At 41.6% G+C, this 23,844-nt stretch overlaps 1 protein-coding gene across 1 annotated transcript; it reads right to left on the bottom strand.

Moving 5' to 3' along the window:
- Nucleotides 1-10,862: 10,862 nt before the first annotated feature.
- Nucleotides 10,863-12,280, bottom strand: LOC120080409. The gene is made up of 4 exons (XM_039035067.1): nucleotides 11,922-12,280; nucleotides 11,743-11,818; nucleotides 11,478-11,568; nucleotides 10,863-11,299 (listed from the first exon to the last, which is right to left on the bottom strand). The coding sequence occupies exons 1-4, from the start codon at nucleotides 12,278-12,280 to the stop codon at nucleotides 10,863-10,865; spliced, it is 963 nt and encodes a 320-aa protein (XP_038890995.1).
- Between the last annotated feature and the right edge of the window lie 11,564 nt (nucleotides 12,281-23,844).

The following is a 23,844-nucleotide window of genomic DNA, read 5'->3' as shown; positions in this document are numbered from 1 at the left end:
CTTTAAGTGCACCAGCAACAAATTTAACTCTCAACACAGGTGGCTCTTCTAAAGATTGCTTAAAGCACTGTGAAGTTCATTTAGATAACTCGAGCGATTCAAAATTAGATTCAGCATGAATTGCGGCTCAATCCTCCTCCAATATTGCACCATCTTCAAAATCTTCCTCCTCTCTTTCTTTCAGGGGTTCGTGTAACTGTTCTCCCTATAGTTCTTCGATATATTGGCAGTTTTCTACATCTCTTGGATACTTCAACGCATTGAGTACGTTGAACTTTACCTCTTGATCATCGACCCAGATGGTCAACTCTCCTTTCTACACATCAATCAATGCTCACCCCGTGGTGAGAAATGGGCATCCCAGGATGATAGAGATTTCTCTATCTACCTCATAATCCAATATAACGACATCTGCGAGGAAGATAAACTTGTCTACCTGCACGAGAACATCTTCTATCTTGCCCTCTAGAAGCTTTATTGATCTATCGGTTAACTGTAATGTAATCGTGGTTGGTCTGGCTTCGCCGATGTCCAACTTCTTAAAGATTGACAAAGGCATCAAATTTATGCTCGCCCCTAAATCACATAGTGCGTTCCCAACCATCTTCCATTTTAGCAGAGAGATTATTTTGAAACACAGCGCTACACTTGTATGTTAGTGTAACTGTTTCATTTTCTCCGATCTTTCTCTTATTGTTGATTGAGAATTTAAGTCTTGAGAAGCTTCATCTTTTGTAAATAATCTTGCTTCTGAATTGGGGTTGATTTCATTATTTTGTACTTGGTCATCATATATAATTAAATCAGCTGGTACTGTTACCGCATCTGGTACCTTCAGTGCAATAAGGGTCGTTGTTCTGCCGCTCTGCAATGTCACGGCATGACATTGTTCTTTACCTTTTGGCCCCAATATTCCTGAACTTCCTTGTGATGTACCAGGCGTTTTCTTCTTTAATTCTCTCGCAAGCTGATATATTTGGTCTTCTAATTCTTTGAGAGAGTCAGCTTGCGACTGTCCCATTGCCTCGCTCTTTTCAATGTAATGCTTCAGTGATATTTCCTGAAACGAGGTACTGCAAGAGGTATCATATGCAAACAGATGGTCGCATGGCTGTGCACCTTGAGAATCACTTGGACTACGGTCTGGAGGGTTTCCTCCATCCTCTTGATAACTAAATTGATAGAAACTATGGCCTTCATGAATGAGATTCTCATCCAAACCGAAAATTGAGTGATCCTCCCAATCATGGTTGTGGTCGTTGCCCCATGATTCATCATAAATAGCATATGCGGGTTGTTGATCCCATGGGCAGACGTCTGCTGGATGTACCTCTCCCCATTGAGTGCAATCCATAGCGGTCAAATGAGTCACTGCATTAACTTGCGCTGCTCCTTGGGAGAGAGTTTTCTGCTAATTAGCCACTGTCTGGAGGAGCAATGTCATCGTGGTCATTTGCTCGACCAGTGCACTCATTGTGTCTGTTGGCACATTGGCCCTTTCTACTCTTTCCGGTTCCAGACATCTTACCTCAAGCCCATTATCAATCCATTCGTCAGAATATCGCGAAATACAATCCAATATGCCCTTTGCTTCCGTATATGACTTATTCATTAATCCTCCCTCTGTAGAGGAGTCGGCAACTGCTCGCATTGATGAGTCTAGACCATTATAAAAGGTTTCCATCAAGATACGATCAGGAATCCCAATATGCGGACAGTTCTTTACTAGCTGTCGGAATCGCACCCAAGCGATGCTCAAGGTTTCATAACTCTTTTGCTCGAAATTCAACACCTCTCTTCGCCTCCTTGCGTTGATAGATGGAGGGAAGAATCTATTCATGAACCTATCAACCAACTGTCCCCATCCATGAAATTCACCCGACTCTAATGCTTGAGCCCACCTTTTTGTTTCATCCTGCAATGTGTATGGGAATAGATACAGTTTAAGACTTTCTTGTGTTACACCAGGCGGAGAAAATACGCTACATATGTCTATGAAGTTTGTTAAATGTGTGTGTGGGTTTTCTTCCGGTAATCCACCAAATTGTCCCACATTCTGAATCATTTGCAGCATGATAGGTTTCATCTCAAAGCTTGCATTCCCCTCAACTACTGGTTTTGAAATTCCTGGTGAAAAATTGTAAAGATTTGGCACTGCATACTCCCTCATAGGGATGTACTAATCAGCGGCAAGAGAAATAAGATCTTGCACTGGAAAATCTCCCCTCAGGTTTCCAGTAGGAGCCATATTCTCTTTAGCCATACTTCTTGCCAGTTAATTCAACCTCGATGAACTCTACGCAAAGAATATACTTGATCTCTGGGTCCACTTAGAGTTACTAAACCACCCCCAGTACTCCTAAGTCATCAGACTGCTCTCCGCATTGAACAGTCAGAACAAAGAGATCTGTCCTGCACATAACATGAAAATATTCAACATTAACCATTAATCAGCTTCCCCGGCAACGGCGCCATAAAATTTTAACGCGTTCGGTATGTATGACATTAAATGCTCACAATGATGCGATACTACTACTATTTATGCGTTAATTAGGGATTGCTCAGGTAGTATGCCCTGCGTTGTCACAAGATTCCTTACGATAGAACCAAGTGTAATTCTATCGCAAGTTTCTCGGTGTGATCCGAGGTCGAACACGAGGAAGTGGTACCGGTTATTGCGGTATGTTCATGATATATGCGACCAGGTTTTTAATTCTTTATAAAAGGTGTGTACAGTATGTAAATTGCAGTAAAATAAAGGAAAGCGGTAAAGATGCGATAAGACATAAAAATACAATAAACCTAAGCTAGATGTTACAAGATACAGGCTTTATGTGCAAGATACTAGGATTAAGGTTGGCTGTGAAGGTTGTTCAAAGACGTGGGATGTGACGACAATTCTTGTGAACAGATTAGAAAGAGAAAGATAAGTATTACAAACAACGCAAGTTCTTAATTGAATTGAAAGTACAAATACTATTCCACTCTTCTCTTGGCGTACACTTCTCAGTGATCGGCCGCGTTTTCCACATGTCTGTGGTGAAACAGAGTCTAACGTAATGAACGCAAGGTTGCTTCTATGTCTGGAAGTACTATTCGCTTTAGTTAACGCACTCTTCTGACCTTCTCTCGATAGATCAGAATGACATCTTCACTTCTGCTCTCACAGGTGAAAATGTCATCTAGCATGCTTTAGCTAACGTATTTTATAAATTTAATACATATTAAGTTCTTGGTGATTCATATTGCTCATCAAGGGATTAAGAAAACATCATGAAGAAAGTGATTAATGGGTGAACGAAAATAGACAGAAAATGGTAAACGAAATCTATCGAAACATTTAATATTTCTACTAAGTGTTTGATACATGATATGTGAATGAAGAGATAAAGAAAATATGGAATACAATGAAAGAGAGATAGAGCAGATATAATCTGGTGCCAATGTCTTAGCACAGATTCGATGAAGATCTGCTTGTCGAATCGGATGTTTTCGATGGTAGGAAGAACTTTCCTCTCAGGCTTGCTCCACCGGTAGCAGGGATCTCTGCACAGAGCTTCGATTGGATATATAATAGATTGGATCTGAGATTTACCTCTCGGCCTTATCTCGTTCTCTTCCCGGATTTCTTCTCTTTAGCGCTCAGCTTAGCCTTTTCTCTCTAAAATCTTACAGCACTTAGCTTAGTATCTAATACCATAGTGTTTTCTAAAATCTAGGGGTATTTATAGGAGCAGATCCTTTGACTCTGGCCTTGTGGTCCCCATGTGATGGCTATAGTAATTTCGCAAATGGAGGGATATTATTCCTTCTATTATGCAATCAGACCATCAATTCTGCACAACTGTTAGTTGTACACGTGTCTCAATCCTCCGCTCTCTCGTTACTCAGTTGCATCTTTCGATCATAGGTTCGCATGCGGTGTTTGTTTTTATTACCGCATGCGGTCGAAGCGTAGCTCTGGACTGACTGCCGCATTGCGCCGTTACTTCAGTAATCGTCTCTTCATGGTTGATCGACGGGCGCAATGTGAGAGAGATGCATTGATTAGTTTCTCATGAGCCTTCAGGGAAAGCGATGACTTGGTCTCTTGCAAAACAGAGTAAAGTTTGGCTTGTCCTCCAACTTTTTGGCGTTAGTGGGTGTAATTGCAAACATTTATAATTATTGTCATACGAGGTTAATTTTCATACAATTGGCGCATAATTACTAACTTTTGGCCGCAATATCTATATAAGGTGGCATAAATAACTTGTATTTCTACAAGTTATCGTTAAGGCATTTCCTAAAATGGTAGAGTGAATATTCCTTCTGCTACGCAATCAATCCCGTCAGAAATGCATAACTGACAGTTGTAAATGCGTCTGAATCCTCCGTAATTGCGTTGCTCTTTACATCTTCGATTGTTTGCCCGCATGCGGTGTTGTTTTTTATTACTGCATACGGTTGAAATTGCGTTGATCACAAAGCTCTTAATCCATTGTCGCATGCGCCGTCATTGCATTGATCGTATCTCATTCTTGATTGACGAGCACAATGCAACGTAGATGCATTGTTTAGTTTATCTTTGAGCCATGAACACATGTGGTGACTTGATTTCCTGCAAAAAAAAATTTGAAACATTCTATTGTAACATCGCAATGGTGTCAGTGGGTGTATTGATGACAATTTATAATTCTCGCATTTCTTAGCCAATTTCCATACTATCGATGCAACTTTTCTTCCTTTTGGCTGCAATATCTAAATAAAACAGTATAAATAAATTGTATTTCTACAAGTTATTGATAACGGGCAGAAATGCACGTTATCATAGTGCTAAGTTCTTAAACAATGTTGGATTATCGGTGTTAAAGAGATAATTGCGTTTATCTAGGACATGCTAGACGGAATTTTCACCTGTGAGAGCAGAGTGAAGATGTCATTCTGATCTATCGAGAAAAGGTTAGAAGAATGCATTAACTAGAGCAAGTAGTACTTCAGAGATGGAAACAATCTTGCGTTTAGTACGTTCGTCTCTATTTCACCATAGATATGTGGGAACGCGGCCGATCACTGAAAGGTGTATGCTAAGGGAAAAATGGAATCGTGTTTATCACTTTAACGCAATTAGGGAACTTGCGATGTTTATACTAGTTGTCTTTCTCTTTCTGCTTCGTACATAAGACTTGCCATCGCATCACATGATCTGTGTATGATCTTCACAGCCAGCCTTGACCTCAGTATCTTGTAACATGAAGCCTATATCTTGTACCATCTTAGCTTAGCTTTATTGCACTTTATTTTATTATCGCATTTTTACTGCTTTTCTTTACTTTATTGCAACTTTAATTTTTGTACACAAATCCTTTTATTAAATTGAAAAACCTGGTCGCATGTATCATAAACATAACACAATAACCTCAAACAGTCCCTGTGTTCGACCTCGAATCACACCGAGAAACTTGCGGTGGAATTATACTTGGTTCCAACGCAAGAAAACTTGTGACAACGCATAGCTACAAGAACATCCATTACTAACGCATATCTAGAAATTAGTGCATAACATTGGACTTGAACCGTGCGTGCATATCATCGCATAAATCCAGCGTTGCCAGTTTATGGAAACATGAGCTTGTAGCACATCATCTAAGCATCGCATACATTTTGAATTCAACAAGGATCAGTAGGGACTTGAGGAATAAGACGTAATCTTAGGGGTAAAACAGATATTTGACTCAGCCGTTATTACGAACAACCTGTGAAAGGTCGACTTGCTGATTATGGTTAAATTATGTGGACATAAGATATCTACAATGAGGGGAGTGTAACTATGAGCTTTAGTGGAGTGACCCATTAGTTAACAAATAGGGATTAGTTTGGTTTAATAAGTTTAGCCAATTAATCTGTAGGTCCGTGAGGTAACCCTACTAGCTCGTAATGGACTAGCTCTAGAATAGCATGATAAGTTAATTTGTGTAACGACCCGACCCCCTAGAACTTAAGCTAGGCCGTTACTAAAATACATGCATGCATGGCACAAAACATTACTCCTTTATGTTGAAATAAATGCTAAATAGATAAGGGGAGTTCAAAAGTCCTTTAATAAATGCAAATGTTAAAAACAATAATAGGGTAACTGATAACTTGTAGAAATACAAGTTATTTGTACTGTTTTATTTAGATATTGCGGCTAAAAGAAAGAAAAGTTGCGTTGATAGTACAGAAATTGGCTAAGAAATGTGAGAATTATAAATTGTCCTCAATACACCCACTAACACTATTGCGATGGTAGAATAGAATGTTCAGTTTCTGTTTTCTAGGAAATCAGTCACCGCATACGTTAATGGCTCGCATCTACATCACATTGCGCCCATCATTCAGGAATGAAGAGATGATCAACGCAATGACAGTACATGCGACAATTGATCAAGAGTTTAGCGATCAACGCAATTTCAACCGCATGCAGTAATCAAAAATAACACGGCATGTGGCAATGGATCGAAGATGTAAAGAGCAACGCATGTGTGGAGAATTCAGACAAATGTACAGCTTTCAGTTGTGCATTTCTAATGGGTTGATTGCATAATAGAAGGAATATTCACTCCACCATTTCAGGAACTACCATAACCATAAAATGGGGACCACGAAGTCAAAGAGCCAAGCCTCACCTATAAATAGCTTCTGCAAATTCACTAAGAGATATACTTGAATACATAGAGACGTGCATATACTGATCTGAGAGAGAGACCGGTCTGAAGTGATTTCCAGAGTAGATTCGGGATAATTACGAAAAAAGGCCGAGAGGTAAGTCTCCGGGGAAAGAATCCTTCCAATCCTCACCATTGAAGCGCTGTACGAAGGCCACTTCTACCAGAAGAGCAAGCCTGAGAGGGAAGCTCTCCTCTCCATTACTTTCACACATCGGCAAGCATAATCTCCGTTCCAGATCTGTGTCAAGATGTTGACACTTTTTTGTATTTGTTTCTAATCTCTTTTTCATCATCTGTATTCATCTTCTTTACTCTTTCATTCACACCATGTATCAAACGCTTAATCTTAGTATTAATTATTATAATCATTACCATTATTTTCTCTCTGTCTATTTTTGTTCATCCATAATCCATTTTCCCCATGATGTTTTCCTAATTCCCTAGGTAATTAGCAAGAATTAAGCAAGTAAATTAATTTGTGTTAAGGAAATAATTAAGTTTAGCTAAAGCATGCTCGACAACATCTTCACCTGTGAGAGCAGAAGGGAAGATGTCATTCTGCCTATCGAGAGAAGGTTGGAAGAATGCGTTAACTAAAGCGAGAGTACTTCCAGAGATGGAAGTAACCTTGTGTTCATCACGTTCATCCCTGTCTCACCATAGAGATATGGGAACGCGACCGATCACCAAGAGATGTACGCCAAGGGAAAGCGGAACCTTAGTTGCATCTTTAATGCAATTAGCAAACTTGCGTTGTTTTTACTATTTACTCTTTCTCTTTCTAATTCATCCATAAAGACTCAGTATCATGTATCATGTATCTTGTATCTTGTATCTTCTTAGTTTAGGATTTTATTTTCAACGCAATTTTATTTTATCAATGCAACTTTATTTTATTAACGGAATTTTATTTTCATCGCACCTTAGATTCCTGTATAAACCCATTTCTTTATTAATTGTACAAACCGGTCGCATGTATCACAAAAGTAACGCATTAATGAAAACAATCCATGTGTTCGACCTCAGATTATTTTGAGAAACTTGCGTTGGAATTATACTTGGTTTCAGCGCAAGGAAACTTGTGACACGCATTACTCTATCGTATATCACAAGCATATCATTAACAACGCATATTTAGAAGTAGTATCACATAAAGTCTAAAGATATAAATTTTAGCGTTACAAGTTTATACACATCCATTCTTTAGCGTAACAAGTTTATGGCACCATTGCTGGGGACATGAGCTTGTAGCACATTATCTATCATCACAGAGCATGCATAATAAGGAATTAATTCTTAGCACAACAATACCCATAAATCATAAAAGGTTAATAAATAAATATGAAAAACAATTCCTACTAATAAGTTTCAAACATCAAAACTAAACATTTAGAGAAACATGAAAGAAACTCAAAATTTCATGATGCGGAAGCGTAAAAACTAGTCCTAGTGGCTCGATCACGAATTCTGCTTGTCCATCGTCGGTGCATCTCTACCCTTACCTGAAACAACAACATGAGAAAGAATGAGTATAAAATACTCATTAAGTAACCTCACTATTGGGGTCCTGCTGGGCATCTATCTATGTCCTCTAGATACCCATCTCTGGTACATATACACATGAAACAAGAAGAAGACTGAGTCCTATCCTACTATAGTTAAATATGCCCACAACCTCTGGTGAATCCCGAAGGAGACACAAACTGGTGAATCCCGTAGGAAACAAAAACTGGTGAATCCCGAAGGAAACACAAACTGGTGAATCCCGAAGGAAACACAAACTGGTGAATCCCGAAGGAAACACAAACTGGTGAATCCCGAAGGAAACACAAACTGGTGAATCCCAAAGGAAACACAAACTGGTGAATCCCGAAGGAAACACAAAATCTAATGGGCATCTAACTAATCAGTAAGACATTCGCACAGTCTCAACATCAAAATCATCACCATACGAATCTATGACATACATATAATCCTCAGCATCATGGCTCTACCACATACACATATACCTCAACATCATGGTTCTACAACATACATGTATACCTCAACATCATAGTTCTACAATATACATGTATACCTCAACATCATCAGATCATATAAAATCATATGTAAGCACATACCATCTCATACTAGCATTCAAGTGTCTATGTGCATATTTAAATAATTCAGATCTCGTGCCAGAACATACTTTGATTCAGATCATACTATCAATTTATCATGCTAACATTTTGCCATAACATACATTTATCATGCTAGCATACAACTAAAGCCTGGCCCGTGGGCAATTCCAGTAGTAAGATTACTTACCTTAATCGAAAATCCACAGATAAAATCAGACAACCAAACGATGACAGCAGTTTGAAGTAACGGCCCTAACACACGAATACAACCATTAAATTTCAGTCCAACAATAATTGCGAAACCTTAGATTTAAATCCAAAATACCCAAAAGTTTACCCCAAGAAACTTGATCAACAACCACTCCCAAGATTTCGACTCCAAAATCTCCTCCTAACAGATTCTAATTCCAACGAATGACGACTTAGAACCTTCAAAACATGAATTAGCTGATTATTTACTCCAATAATCAATGGGTGTCAAAATCCTTCAAGAAATCCATCTCATAACATTGACCTTACCTAAATCCAAGGTCTATTCAAAACCAAGAGTTGATAGCAGAAACTGGCGAAGGGAGTTGAATGGCAGCTCTGTGACAGAAGCTCGAGCAGTCCGTCGGACAAATCTACGGCGGTGGGCCAGTAGCGCGAGGGTTTGCAGTGCTGGATGGAGGAGTGGCGCGCGGTTATGAACGACGGCTCCTTCGGTTCGGGCTCGATGCAGATGGCGACGACTCAGATGGACGGCTCCTCCATCTGGGCGAGATCTGTGTGATTCAGACGGACAGACAGAGGAGGGTGTGGGGGAGGTTACACAGAGAGGTCTGTGGTGGCCGAAGGAAGAATCGGCAGTGCGACGGATGATTGGAGTTTGGGCAGGGAGGGAGGCGACGACGAAAGGGATAAAAACGAGGGTAGGGGTTCCTTTTTGCGAGAGGAAGAAGAATGGGAAAGGGGTTTTGTTTTATAATAATAATAATGATAATAATAATAATAATAATAAAATATTAATAATTATAATAACTAAAAAGGAAATAGTATAATTATATTTAATTCATTTTCTTATTCCACTTTATACTATTAAATTCCTTTCCTTCTCAAAAGAAAATTAACTCTTGCCATTAATTTTCAAATTGAAGAATTTTCATGCCAACACTTAAATTCCCGCACCTATTCCAAAAATGCCCTCCAACTAAATAACAATTATTGAAATTCCAAATAATAAAGTTACTGAAATTACATTATTACTAAAAAAAATGTGCGGGGTGTTACATTCTTCCCTCCTCAAAAAACTTTCATCCTCAAAAGTTCATTCTTGAAAAAGCTCCGGGTACTGGGCCTTCATCTCATCCTCTCGCTCCAAGGTAGCATCCTTGAACGAGTGATTCTACCACAGGACTTTCACAAAAGCAATTTTTCAGCAGCGCAACATTTTTACCTATCTGGCGAGGATCTCTATAGGCTTCTCCTCGTAGCTCAAGTTGTCATTCAACTATAAGGGCCTGTAGTCAATTACATGGGACGGGTCTGTCACATAAATCCTTAGCATCGAAACATGGAAGACATTATAAACTGAAGACAGTGCTGGAGGGCAATGCAAAATGGTAAGCTATGAGGCCAACTCGTTCTAGAACCTCGAAAGGTCCAATGAATCTCGGACTCAACTTTCCCTTCCTGCCAAACCTCAGAATACCTTTCATGGGTGCCACTTTAAGAACACTTTCACACCAGTCTCAAATTCCAGGTTCTTTCGTCTTACATCAACATAGCTCTTCTGTCTACTCTAAGCTGTTTGTATACAAGCCCTGATCTTCTGTACTGCCTCATTCGTGGTCTGCACCAATTCAGGTCCTAACAATTTCCTCTCTCCTACCTTATCCCAACACACAGNCGTGGTCTGCACCAATTCAGGTCCTAACAATTTCCTCTCTCCTACCTTATCCCAACACACAGGGGACCTGCAACTCTTCCCATATAGGGCCTCAAAGGGTGACATCCCAATAGTGAACCGGTAGCTGTTATTATAAGAAAACTCCATTAAGTGCAAGTGAGCATCCTAGCTTCCTGAAAACTCTATGGCACAGGCATGCAACATGTCTTCCAGTATTTGATTAAATCTCTCTATCTGCCCATCAGTCTGAGGGTGGAAAGCTGTACTGAAGTCTAACCAGGTCCCCAAAGCTGCCTTGAGACTTTTCCAAAACTTAGACGTGAAACGAGGGTCTCTGTCCGACACGATGGACACGGGCACTTCATGCAATCTTACCACCTCCTTCATGTATATCTGTGCCCACTTATTCACTGAAAAGGTGGGCTTCTCAGGTATCAAATGTGCTAACTTCGTAAGTCTGTCTACCACGACCCATATCACAATAAAACTTTGACGGTTCGAGGCAATCCCACAATGAAGTCCATATACACATGCTCCCACTTCCATTCTGGTACATTCAATGGCTGTAAAAAGCCTGCTGGCTTCTGCCTCGGGGGTTTCACCTGCTTGCACACCAAGCACTTACTTACGAACTCTGCAACCTCTCTTTTCATATCATTCCACCAGTAATAACGTTTCAGGTCCTGATACATCTTGGTGCGTCCGGGGTGAATCGAAAATAAGGAACTATGAGCCTCTGACAATAACTCATCTTTAATATCACTAACTATTGGCACGCACAAACGCCCTTAGACTCGGTCACACCGACAACTGTGCTAACTGTGTCGTGACCTTTCCCACAGCCACTGCAATCTCTGCCCTCTCCAGTTCCCTGCACAAGTGAGTCTGTCTGGTAATGAGGGCTACTGAATTGTCCACCTTCTGTCTCTTATACACATCTAGATGTGTATAAGAGACATGGCACGCACAAACGCCCTTGATAAAAGAGGCCACCTTCTGCTAAAAATGAGAATTCGCCATCCTGGCCTGACTCCACCCTACGAACTCTCTCTTNCGACAACTGTGCTAACTGTGTCGTGACCTTTCCCACAGCCACTGCAATCTCTGCCCTCTCCAGTTCCCTACACAAGTGAGTCTGTCTGGTAACTGTCTCTTATACACATCTAGATGTGTATAAGAGACAGCAATAACTCATCTTTAATATCACTAACTATTGGCACGCACAAACGCCCTTGATAAAAGAGGCCACCTTCTGCTAAAAATGAGAATTCGCCATCCTGGCCTGACTCCACCCTACGAACTCTCTCTTTCAAATAAGGGTCGTCTCGCTGTGTATCAATAATCTTCTGCCTTAGACTCAGTCGCACCGACAACTGTGTTAACTGTGTCGTGACCTTTCCCACAGCTATTGCAATCTCTACCCTCTTCAGTTCCCTGCACAAGTGAGTCTGTCTGGTAATGAGGGCTACTGAATGGGCCACCTTTCTACTTAGAGCATCTGTCACTACATTTGCTTTTCCCGGGTGGTACAAAATTTCACAGTCATAATCCTTCACCAGCTCCAACCACCTTCTTTTCCTCATGTTTAACTCTTTCTGAGTGAAAAAGTACTTCAAACTCTTGTGGTCGATGAAGATCTGTATCTTCTCTCCATATAAATAATGTCTCCAGATCTTGAGAGAAAAAACCACTATTGCGAACTACAAGTCGTACATAGGATAATTCTGTTCATGCTTCTTTAGCTGACGTGAAGCGTAAGCAACTACTCTACTCTGCTGCATCAATATGCATCCCAACCCCTTCTTGAACGCATCACTGTAAATGACAAAACCGCCTGATCCATCCGGTAAAGTAAGAACTGGGGCTGAAACCAGCCTCTGCTTGAGGTCCTAGAAGCTGTTTTCACAAGCCTCATTCCAAACAAATGTTGTTCCCTTCCGAGTCAACTGAGTTAATAGGGCAGCTATACGAGAGAATTCCTTTACAAATCGTGTATAGTAGCTTGTTAACCCCAAGAAACTGCACACCTCACTGACTATGGTTGGATAAGCCCAACTCGTAACTGCCACAACTTTTGCAAGATCCATAGAGATACCTTCCTTCGATACTACATGCCCCAGGAAGGACACCTACTTCAACCAAAATTCACATTTAGAAAACTTAGCATACAGCTTATTGACCCTCAACGTCTCCAAAACTTTCTGCAAATGCTCCTCATGCTCAGCCTCTGTCTTGGAATAAATCAAGATGTCATCAATAAAAACAATCACGAAGCTGTCGAGGAATTCCTTGAACACCCTATTCATCAAATCCATGAACACTGTTGGTGCATTTGTTAGACCGAATGACATCACAATGAACTCATAATGTCCATATCTCGAACGAAAAGCTGTCTTCGATATGTCACTGTTCTTTATTCTCAGCAGGTGGTATCCTAACCGGAGATCAATCTTAGAGAATACTGTAGCTCCCTGCAACTGGTCAAAAAAATCATCGATCCGGGAAGGGGAAACTTATTCTAGACGGTCACCTTGTTCAGCTCTCTATAATCAATGCACAGACGTAACGATCCATCCTTTTTCACAAAAAAAACAGGTGCACCCCATGGTGACACGATAGGGCGTATGAAACCCTTGTCCAACAACTTTTGCAATAGACCTTCAATTCCTTCAACTCTGTCGGGGCCATCCTGTATGGAGCCTTCGAAATAGGGGTTGTGCCTGGCTCCAACTCAATGGCAAAATCTATCTCCCGCTGCGGGGGCAGTCTGGGAAGATTCTCTGGAAAAACGTCTGAAAAATCCCTCACTACTGGCTCCAAAGTCAAGGAGACTTCATTCTCTCTAGTGTTCACCACACTGGCCATAAAACTCAGACTCTATGGTCAAATAGTCTACTGACCTTCAATGCAGAAATCACTTTGGGTAGGACTACGGTCTAACCCCTTTAAACTTAAAACTGACTCTGGTATAAGGGTTAAAGATGACCTCCTTACGGGAGCAATCTATGCTAGCATGATTAGCAGCTAACCAATCCATGCCCAATATCACATCAAAATCGCACATATCTAAAATTATCTAGGTTACATCTAATGCGCTATTGGCTACCTCAACCTGACATGCTTTTATCTTTTCTGTAGCTAACATAATCTCTCCTGATGGAGTGGAAATGGACAATGCAAATGGCAAAGGTTCTGAGTCTAACATGGCATGCCTCATAAATACAGCAAATATAAATGAGTGCGAAGAGCCAGAGTCAAATAAAACAAGACCATGGTGTACCAAAATGGGACGTGTACCTGTTGATAACTTGTAGAAATACAAGTTATTTATGCTGCTTTATTTAGATATTGCGATTAAAAGAGAGGAAAGTTGCGTCAATTGTATGGAAATTAGCTAAGAAACACAAGAATTATAAGTTATCGTCAATACACCCACTGACACCATTGTAATGGTAGAAAATAATATTTCAAGTTAGTTTTGCAGGAAATCAAGTCACCGCATGCGTTCATGGCTCAAGAGAAGAGAACAACGCATCTAAGTCACATTGTGCCCATCATTCGGGAATGAATAGACGAACAACGCAATGACGGCACATGCGACAATCGACCAAGAGCATTGCGATCAACGCAACTTCAACCGCATACGGTAATAAAAAACAACACCGCATGCAAGCGCACGATCGAAAGATGCAAATGAGCAATGCAATCATGGAGGATTGTGACACGTGTACAACTAACCGTTATGCATTTTCGATGGATTGATTGCATAACAGAAGGAATATTTATTCCACCATTTTTGAAATTTCCATAACAATAAAGTGGGGACCACACGGCAAAGAGTCAGAGCATTCATCTATAAATACCCTCAGAGAATTCATTGAAAGATATACTTGATACGAGGCTATTTTGATATTTGTATATTGAGAGAGAGGCTGATCTGAGTGCTGATCGGAGAAGATCCAGGAAGAAAAGAGGCAAGGCCGAGAGGTGAGTCTAAGGGCGAATCATTCCAAATCCCCGCCGTGAAGCTTTGTACCTAGATCAACGCTACCAGTTGAGCAAGCCTAAGAGGGACGTTCATCCTTCAGTTCACTCCATACGCCGGCTAGCGATTTCTCCATCCAGATCTGTGCCAAGACTTTGGCACTCTTCTATATTTGTTTCTATTTCTATCATCAATTGTATCTCATCTTCTTAGTCTAAATCATTCACACCATGTATCAGACGCTTGATTCTATAATTAAATGTCATGATCATTTTCATCTCCATATTTTTGTCTACCTCCGCTCCTCTATGAATTGTTTTCTTCACGATGTTTTCTTAATCCCTTGGTAATTAGAATGAATTAAACAAGTAAATTAATTTGTGCTAAAGGAATAAATATGTTTACCTAAAGCAAGCTAGATGGCATCTTCACCTGTGAGAGCAGAAGTGAAGATGCCATTCTGATTTGTCGAGAGAAGGTTAGAAGAATGTGTTAACTAAAGCGAGAAGTATTTCCAGAGATGGAAGCAACCTTGTGTTCATTACGTTCATCTTTGTTTCACCACAGAGATGTGGAAACACGACTGATCACCGAGAGGTGTACGCCAAGGGAAAGCGGAACTGTAGTTATACCTTTAACGCAATTAATAACCTATATCTTGTATCATATTAGCTTAGGATTACTTTTATGCACTTTTATTTTATCACCGCAACTTTACTTTACCGCATATTTTACTTTACTGCAATTTTAAATACCTGTATAAACCCATCTTTTATTAATTGAAAAACCCCCGGTCGCATATATCACAAATATAACACATTAACTACACAATCCCTATGTTCGACCTCGATTCATTCCGAGAAACTTGCGGTGAAATTATACTTGGTTTCAACGCAAGGAAACTTGTGACAACACATAGCATACTACAAGCATTTCATTAATAACGCATACATCTAGAAGTAGTATCGCATATCATCATCAACACATTCATTCTTTTGCATTACAAGTTTATGGCGTCCTTGCCGGGGACATGGACTTGTACCATGCATCATATATCATAGTGCGTGTGCTTCACATAGAAACAATAAAAATCATGTCAACACCTGTCACCACGGTGCCTGACTTCTGGGCCTCACGCCAGTGGTAGAAAACACCCTACCCTACTATTGTTGGCAGCTCGGGCCTCCCTGGAACAAACTTACAGGCTGGCCCCTATGATCTGGCACATTCCTCCTCGGGCATCTATCTGACATATGCCCCTTCTGGCCACATCGAAAACAGATCCCAGAGCCGGCTAGACAATGTCCCCAGTGTTGCTTACCACAAGTGGTACATATCAGCCTATCCTCCCTGCCAGTCACAGCCTGGGAACCCTGTTGTCCCTACTAACGTGGAGCATTCACTGTGTTTTGGCTCCTCTACTGATGTTCAGGAGCCCTATGCTCAGCCTTTCTTTTCTGATCTGCGGAGGTCCCAATCCAGAGCAACCTTCTATATTCCTCTCCCACCTGGGAGTCAGCATCAATCCTCACAGTGGCCCGCAGTGCCGTAGCATACGTCTTGAGATCCAAGTCATGCACCATCCCTCGCAGTCCGCTCCTCAGGCCCTGGATGAAACTCTCAGTCCTTGCTACCTCGGTGGCTACTAGTTCAGGAGCAAAGCGAGACAGCTTATCGAATTCTTGCTCGTATTCCTCCACCGACATAACCCCCTACCTCAAGTTCAAGAATTTTTCCTGTTTGTTGTATCAGATGTTGGCCGAAAAGTACTTCTCATAAAAGCGCTCCTTGAACTGCTCCCAGGTTGCAAGTTCACCACCAGTATCAATCATCTTTTTAGCTGAACGCCACAAGATTTCCGCGTTACCAGTCAACATGAAGACTGCGCATTGAAGCTTGTGCTCTTCCGGGCACCTCATAAAACGGAATATTGTCTCAATAGATGACAGCCACATCTCTACATTGATGGGGTTCCCCAACGATCCATCAAAGAGGTGAGGGTCATACTTCCGAAAATCCCTCAGATGTTTAGCCTCAAGAGACAGGCCCTACATGTCTCTGTCCTGTGGTCGGGTATGTCGTAATGGCTCCGGTGGCACCGGCCGCTAACTCCAAATCATGTGTAAGGTAGTTACATTCATGCTTTTTTAACTGTCGAGAAGCATGAGCTACTACCTTCCCCTCATGCATCAGCACACATTCTAACCCTTGTCGGGATGCATCATAAAAAACCTCAAACTCTTTATCTAGTGTAGGTAGAGTTAATAATGGTGCTAACACTAACCTCTGTTTCAGTACTTGAAAACTATGCTCGCATTCTGACGACCACTCAAACTTTGCATCCTTTCTGGTCAGGCTTGTCAATGGAAGAGCTATCTTAGAAAATCAATCTATGAATCTCCTATAATAACCTGCTAAGCCCAGAAAATTAAGTACTTCATTACATTCAGGGGTCGTTCCAAATTAACTATTGCTTCTATCTTTTGGGAATAAACGCTAACTCTATCAGTTGAAACTATATGCCTAAGGAATACGACTTGATTTAACCAAAAATTGCATTTACTAAATTTGGCATATAACTCCTTTTCCCTTAGAATCTATAACACCATCCTCAGATGTTCTCTGTGCTTCTCCGCACTACCAGAATCCATTAGTATATCGTCTATGAAAACTATCACAAACTCATCCAGATAATGATGAAATATCCTATTAATCAAGTCCATAAATACCGCAGGAGCATTTGTCAATCCAAACGGCATTACTAGGAACTCAAAATGTCCGTATCTAGTTCTGAATGCAGTCTTTGGAACATCTGTGCCTTTCACCTTCAATTGGTGATAACCTGATCTCAAATCTATCTTAGAGAACACTGTGCCTCCCTTTAACTGATCGAAGAGATCATCTATACGAGGCAATGGGTACTTATTCTTAATGGTCACTTTATTCAACTATCTATAGTCTATGCATAATCTAAGAGTACCGTCTTTTTTCTTAACAAACAAGACTGGTGCTCCACAAGGCGACACACTGGGTCTAATGTACCCCTTATCTACAAGTTTCTGTAGCTGAGCTTTTAGTTCCTTCAGTTTTGTTGGTGCCATCCTATATGGTGCCTGGGATATAGGTGCTATACATGAAACTAACTCAATTGTAAACTCTATTTCCCTATCAGGTGGTAATCCTGGTAACTCTTCAGGGAATACATCTAAGAATTCTTGTACCATAGGTACATCCTCAGGTTTCAGTTTCTTATCCTGTGAAACTGCTACATAGGCTAAATAGGCTTCGCATCCTTTACTTAATAATTTCCTAGCCTTCACCGCTGATATTAAACTTCTGGGAAGTATTCTTTTACTTCCTACCAGGGTTATCACTTTATCACCTGGTTTTCTAAACACTATTTCTCTCTTAAAACAATCCATAGTGGCATAGTGTTTACTTAGGAAATCTATACCTAGGAACATCAAACTCTAGTAATTCTAATGGAATCAAGTTAACCCAAAAACTTTGATTTCCAAGAATTACTTCACAATTCTTGTAATACTCATGTACAACTAGAGGATCTCCTACAGGCGTAAAGATAAACAAATCCTCATTCATACGCTCAGGCACTCTATCTATATGTAATGCACACATGCTAGATATGAATGAGTGCGTAGCACCAAGATCAAATAATGCATAAGAGGATTGATTACATAAAGTTATCGTACCAGTTACGACATCTGGAGCCTCTTCCACTTCCTAGTGTGTCATATGTCTCTTATACACATCTAGATGTGTATAAGATATGTAATGCACACATGCTAGATATGAATGAGTGCGTAGCACCAGGATCAAATAATGCATAAGCGGATTGATTACATAAAGTTATCGTACCAGTTACGACATCTGGAGCCTCTTCCACTTCCTAGTGTGTCATAGCGTATACTCTAGCCTGCTGCTGCTGCTGTTACTGTTGCTGTTGGGGTCGTCCAGCTACCCTTTTCTGCTTAGCTACACCGGATCCCTCACCTCTAATTTTGGTCATTCTAGGTTGTTTACAGTCTGGGTAACTCCTCTTTGCACATTCTGTGCTCCGTGACCTACCTAAGAACAATCTCTCCTGAAATGCTCAGCTTGTCCACACTAGAAACACACATTCCTATTCCATAGCATACTTCTGTATGAGGCCTACCACAGTTTACACAAAGTGGTTTCCTCCCTATACTAGCTACTGACTCACTAGCACGACCTGATATTGACCTACCACTCTGTCCAGCTGTAAGTCTTGACCTCTTTTGACCTGAACTTTGTCGGCTCGTGCATCCAAAACTCTTTATACCTGACTGTCTAGAGAACGGGGGTCTAAATCTCTTACTTCTCGTTTCTCCATGCATTCTAAATTGTCCTTCACCTAGCTGGAGTATATCTTCCCTCGCTACACTCTACTCTACTCGGATAGCGCTCTCAACTAACTGAGTGAAATTCACCCAATTGGATGTAGAGGTAACGGGTGTACGTATCTTTCTTCTTAGGCCATTCTCAAATCTTCTACACCTCTCCTTTTCTTTCGCGATGATCGGAAGGGCATACTGAGATAACTCAATAAATCTTTGTTCGTACTCAGCAACCGTCATCACTCCCTGAGTTAGCCTAAGGAATTCCTCCCTCTTCGCTTCTTTAAAAGAACTAGGGTAGTATTTATCCTCAAATACCCGTCTAAACTCAGACCAAGTCATAGTTTCCGAACTATTCCTTCTGGCTACTATCACTTTCCACCACTTCTCAGCCTCTTTTTGCAGCAAGAATTCCGCTCACTCGACCTTACGGTCCTCAGGGCACCTCATAACCTTAAAACATTTCTCAATCAAATCCAACAAGATCTCAGCAACTACTGGATCTGTGGCTCCATCGAACGTTGTGGCTCCTAAAGCTTTCAGCCTCTCGATGCCAAATTTCTTTTCTGGATCGTTCTAAATCGATCCTACACTTGTCGCCAATCTTTGAGTGATTCTCTCGAATACTCGATCCGCTATCTGAGGTTCTACACCTATCATTGGTGTACTCTTCTCGTTTGCAGAAGTCACTTTCTGCTCTACTGAGTCTCTAACTCTTTTCCCCTTCGGATCTGGGTCCCATCTAACTTCAGGACCTCCACTGGTAGGTTCAACATTCCTCTCCTCAGTCTGCTTGCTCCGCTTGCCACTTCTCCTCAGCATCTTTGCCTAACTATTAAGTACACATGTTAGAGACTTATCTATGGGGCTTAATCTAATGCATGAACTCTCTATTTCACCCAATACCTTATGCTTTAATACTAAACTAGCTCAAACCTTTCCCAAGTTTACTTATACCTTTGCTCTGATACCAAGTTGGTATCAGCTAACTCTTTAATTTTCCCAGAAACTTATGCTCTGATACAAGCTGTCACACCCCACCTCAGACCACCCTCTTAGCCTAAGAAAGGGCATGACTGCAGCAGTTATCAACCCTGTGGCTGACACTTACTACATACTAATTGTTGTGAAATAACTCTGATACCAATATAAAACTCATATACAGTGGAATATCTTTAGGCCAAAATTTATTAATTCAGAAATATAACATATTTATAGTCATTACAACACTAGATTCATAAGTCCCAAAACCCACAAACCCTAGTTCCTATATGAACAACAGTAACATGCGTACAATATTAACAGTAACCACCTAACAAAGGGGTTACAAATCTCGTTATTCTTTAATGGCAGAGCAGATGCACAACTATCTTCAGAGAATTTGATAGCTACCTGTGGAGGGAAGGGGGGGGGGGGGGGAGAAAAAATTTAAAACGGGGTGAATTTGCGCCCAGTGAGTAACTTAATAAAGATAATTGATTCTCATGCAAAATCTCAATAAAGAGTTTAACTAAAATATAAGCTTCTACAGTACTTGTACTACAGTATAAACATTTTCCAAGCATGAACATATAAAGTTGTTTTAATCATCAAACAATAAAACTCTTTCTCAGTTGAGGATAACCCTACTGTGGGTAAAAAAAATCCCAACACCAACTACTAGTCAAGAGAGAACCCTTTTGCTCAATCTCTGACTCTACCTACGTGCACGTGGCCATACTAAGTACTGTCATACCTTAGGTACTCCTGCTCAGATACCTTCTCAAACGTCCTTCAGTATCTGGTTGGTTTGATACCTTCTCAAACGTCCTTCAGTACCAATAGATACCTTCTCAAATGTCCTTCAGTATCTAGTTGGGCGGATTTCTAATATGTCCTTGGGTATCGCATTTTAAGTAAAACTAGTCATAAATGACTTTCTCTCTTTAAAGCATGTAAAGTATAACACATATAAAAACATGCTTTAAAGTTACTAACGCATGTTGAGTATATTTAACACATATAAATCGCTTTTCAACAATTTCTCACACATGCATGCGTTTAAAAACATAACTCATGGATTGCTTGGAAATCACTTTGTAAAACTAGCTGGCATGAGAATAATCTTCTTTAAAACATGTTTTCTATAACACGTTGTAATAAAACATTTTAAGCAAATGTTTAGTCAAAACTTTTTAGCCACTCACCTTGATTGCTTGGAGCTTTTCACTCTAGTAGCTCCCTTTTCTACCTCGGGCTCCCTTTTCACCCCTAGAATTCATATTCAACTTACAACTCAAATTACTCACAGTTATAAATTTTATTTTGAGATGCTTCCTTCTACAAACATATTTCAAAATATCTCAGGAAGCTTATCCTAAACTTGAGCTCAGAAATCCTCGTGGTTTGACCGGAATCACAGAATCTTCAAGACTGGCCTACACTGATCCGACAGACTAACCCTTCTGCCTTCTTCTCAGTTTCCAACCCGATCCCTTCGCAATTTTCTTTCGGCAGCCCTACCCTAAAAACTAGACTTTAGAGCTTTCAGGTAGCTTTGGAATCACTCCAAACACACAAGTAAATTGGGAGAACTCCTCGTCCCAAGTTGATGCGTCCTCTTCAGACCTCACTGTCCAATGCGTCCTCTATGACTAACGCATGGATTTGGCACCAACACAAGGTTTGCTCCACTCTCCCACTCTTTTTATGGTATTTCTGAATTGTGATCTAAAAATGAAGTCTCATGGCTATATTTATAGGCGTCCAAACCTTCTCCGGAGTTGACACCACTTACTTGGTTGCATGGCCAAGTGTCTCCTTCTCACCTCATCAATGCAATGTTGTGGTCATCGCAAGCTAAGTGTCTTCTTCCCATGTTGCCAACGCATGGGCCTCCAATCTGATGCCACCACCTCAAATTCTTAAGGCTTAAAGCTTTCCTCCTAAGAAGACACATGGTTTTGATGATGTTTTCTATGTGACCTCACCCTTGTATGCGTCCAACTCTTGGATGTTCAACACCTAGTCCATAAACAATGCATAGCCTCTACTCAAAGGTGTGCTGCATGGGCTAGGCACTCGACGCATGGGCGTGCTGCTCGCTCGAGGCATGGGCATGCTTGGCAGCATAGGCTGCGTGTGGCACCTTGATGCTTGGCCGGGTGCTTAGGCACATGGGTGTGCTGCTTTGACGCACATGCAGCGTGTGCTGGCCAACACTAGCTCGCTCGGCTGCATGGGCTGCGCGCCTTGCTGCATGGTAAGGCACCTCTGACTGCACGGCATGGTTGCTCGATAGGCTGCTCACCGCATGGGCGTGGCCGCTCGGCAGTGCGCTCAATGCACGGGCATATCCACTCAACGCATGGGCGTATTACTCACAGTTATAAACTTTATTTTGAGATGCTTCCTTCTACAAACATATTCCAAAATGTCTCAGGAAGCCTACCCTAAAATTTGAACTCATAAATCCTCGTGATTTGGCCAGAATCACAGAATCTTCAAGACTGGCCTACACTGATTCGACAGACTAACCCTTCTGCCTTCTTCTCAGTTTCCAGCCCGATCCCTTCATAATTTTCTTCCAGCAGCCCTACCCTAAAAACTAGACTTCAGAAATTTCAGGTGGCTTTGGAATCATTCCAAACGCACAAGTAAATTAGGAGAACTCTTCGTCCCAAGTTGATGCGTCCTCTTCAGACCTCACTGTCCAATGCGTTTTCTATGACTAACGCATGAATTTGGCTCCAACGCAAGGTTTGCTCCACTCTCCCACTCTTTTTACGGTATTTCTGAATTGTAATCTAAAAATGAAGTCTCATGGCTCTATTTATAGGCATCCAAACCTTCTCCGGAGTTGACACCACCTACGTGGCCGCATTGCCAAGTGTCTTCTTCTCACCTCATCAACGCAATGTTGTGGTCATCGCAAGCTAAGTGTCTTCTTTCCATGTTGCCAACGCATGGGCCTCTAATCTGATGCCACCACCTCAAATTCTTAAGGCTTAAGGCTTTCCTCCCAAGAAGACACATGGTTTTGATGACGTTTTCTATGTGACCTCAACCTTGTATGCGTCCAACTCTTGGATGTCCAACGCCTAGTCCATAAACAACACATAGCCTCTACTCAACGCATAGCAAACCAATTCACTATCATTACAATTCAACTTAGCCATGCAAGGAGATAACCATCACCAACACACAGGGTGACCGTCCATTCTCATTGCATGGCTCACTCGCAAGGCTTGCTTGGCATGGGTGCATGGTGCTGGCCACCAACGCATAGGTGCGCTGCATGGGTTGGCTACTCGACGCATAGGCGTGCTGGTCACTCGACGCAAGGGCGTGCTTGGCCGCATGGGCTGCGCATGGCGCCTTGATGCTTGGTCGGGTGCTTAGGCGCATAGGCGTGCTGCTTTGACGCATGGGCGTGCAGCGTGTGCTGGCCATTGATCGCTCGCTCGGCTGCATGGGCGCATGGCATGGGTTGTGCGCTTGGCTGCATGGCATGGCTGCTCGGCAGGGTGCTCACCGCATGGGCATGGCCGCTCGGCAGTGCGCTCAATGCACGGGCATGGCCACTTGGCAGTGCGCTCAACGAACGGGCGTATCCACTCGACACATGCGTCTAGTCGGGGCTGCTCGACGCATAGCCTGGGTGCTGGCCGAGGCTACCCGATGCATTGCCTGGGCGCTGGCCAAGGCTACTCGACACATGGCTGTCTTTCCATGCATGCCTCACCCACCCGTGTGCCTTCCAACGCATCATCTCCTTTTGTCCTTCTTCAGCCGCATGCCTTCACCA

Source organism: Benincasa hispida, chromosome 1 (genome assembly GCF_009727055.1).
Source record: "Benincasa hispida cultivar B227 chromosome 1, ASM972705v1, whole genome shotgun sequence".
NCBI lineage: Eukaryota > Viridiplantae > Streptophyta > Magnoliopsida > Cucurbitales > Cucurbitaceae > Benincasa > Benincasa hispida.
The sequence above is the reverse complement of the archived record's forward strand: the minus strand, read 5'-3'. Positions and strand labels throughout refer to the sequence as shown.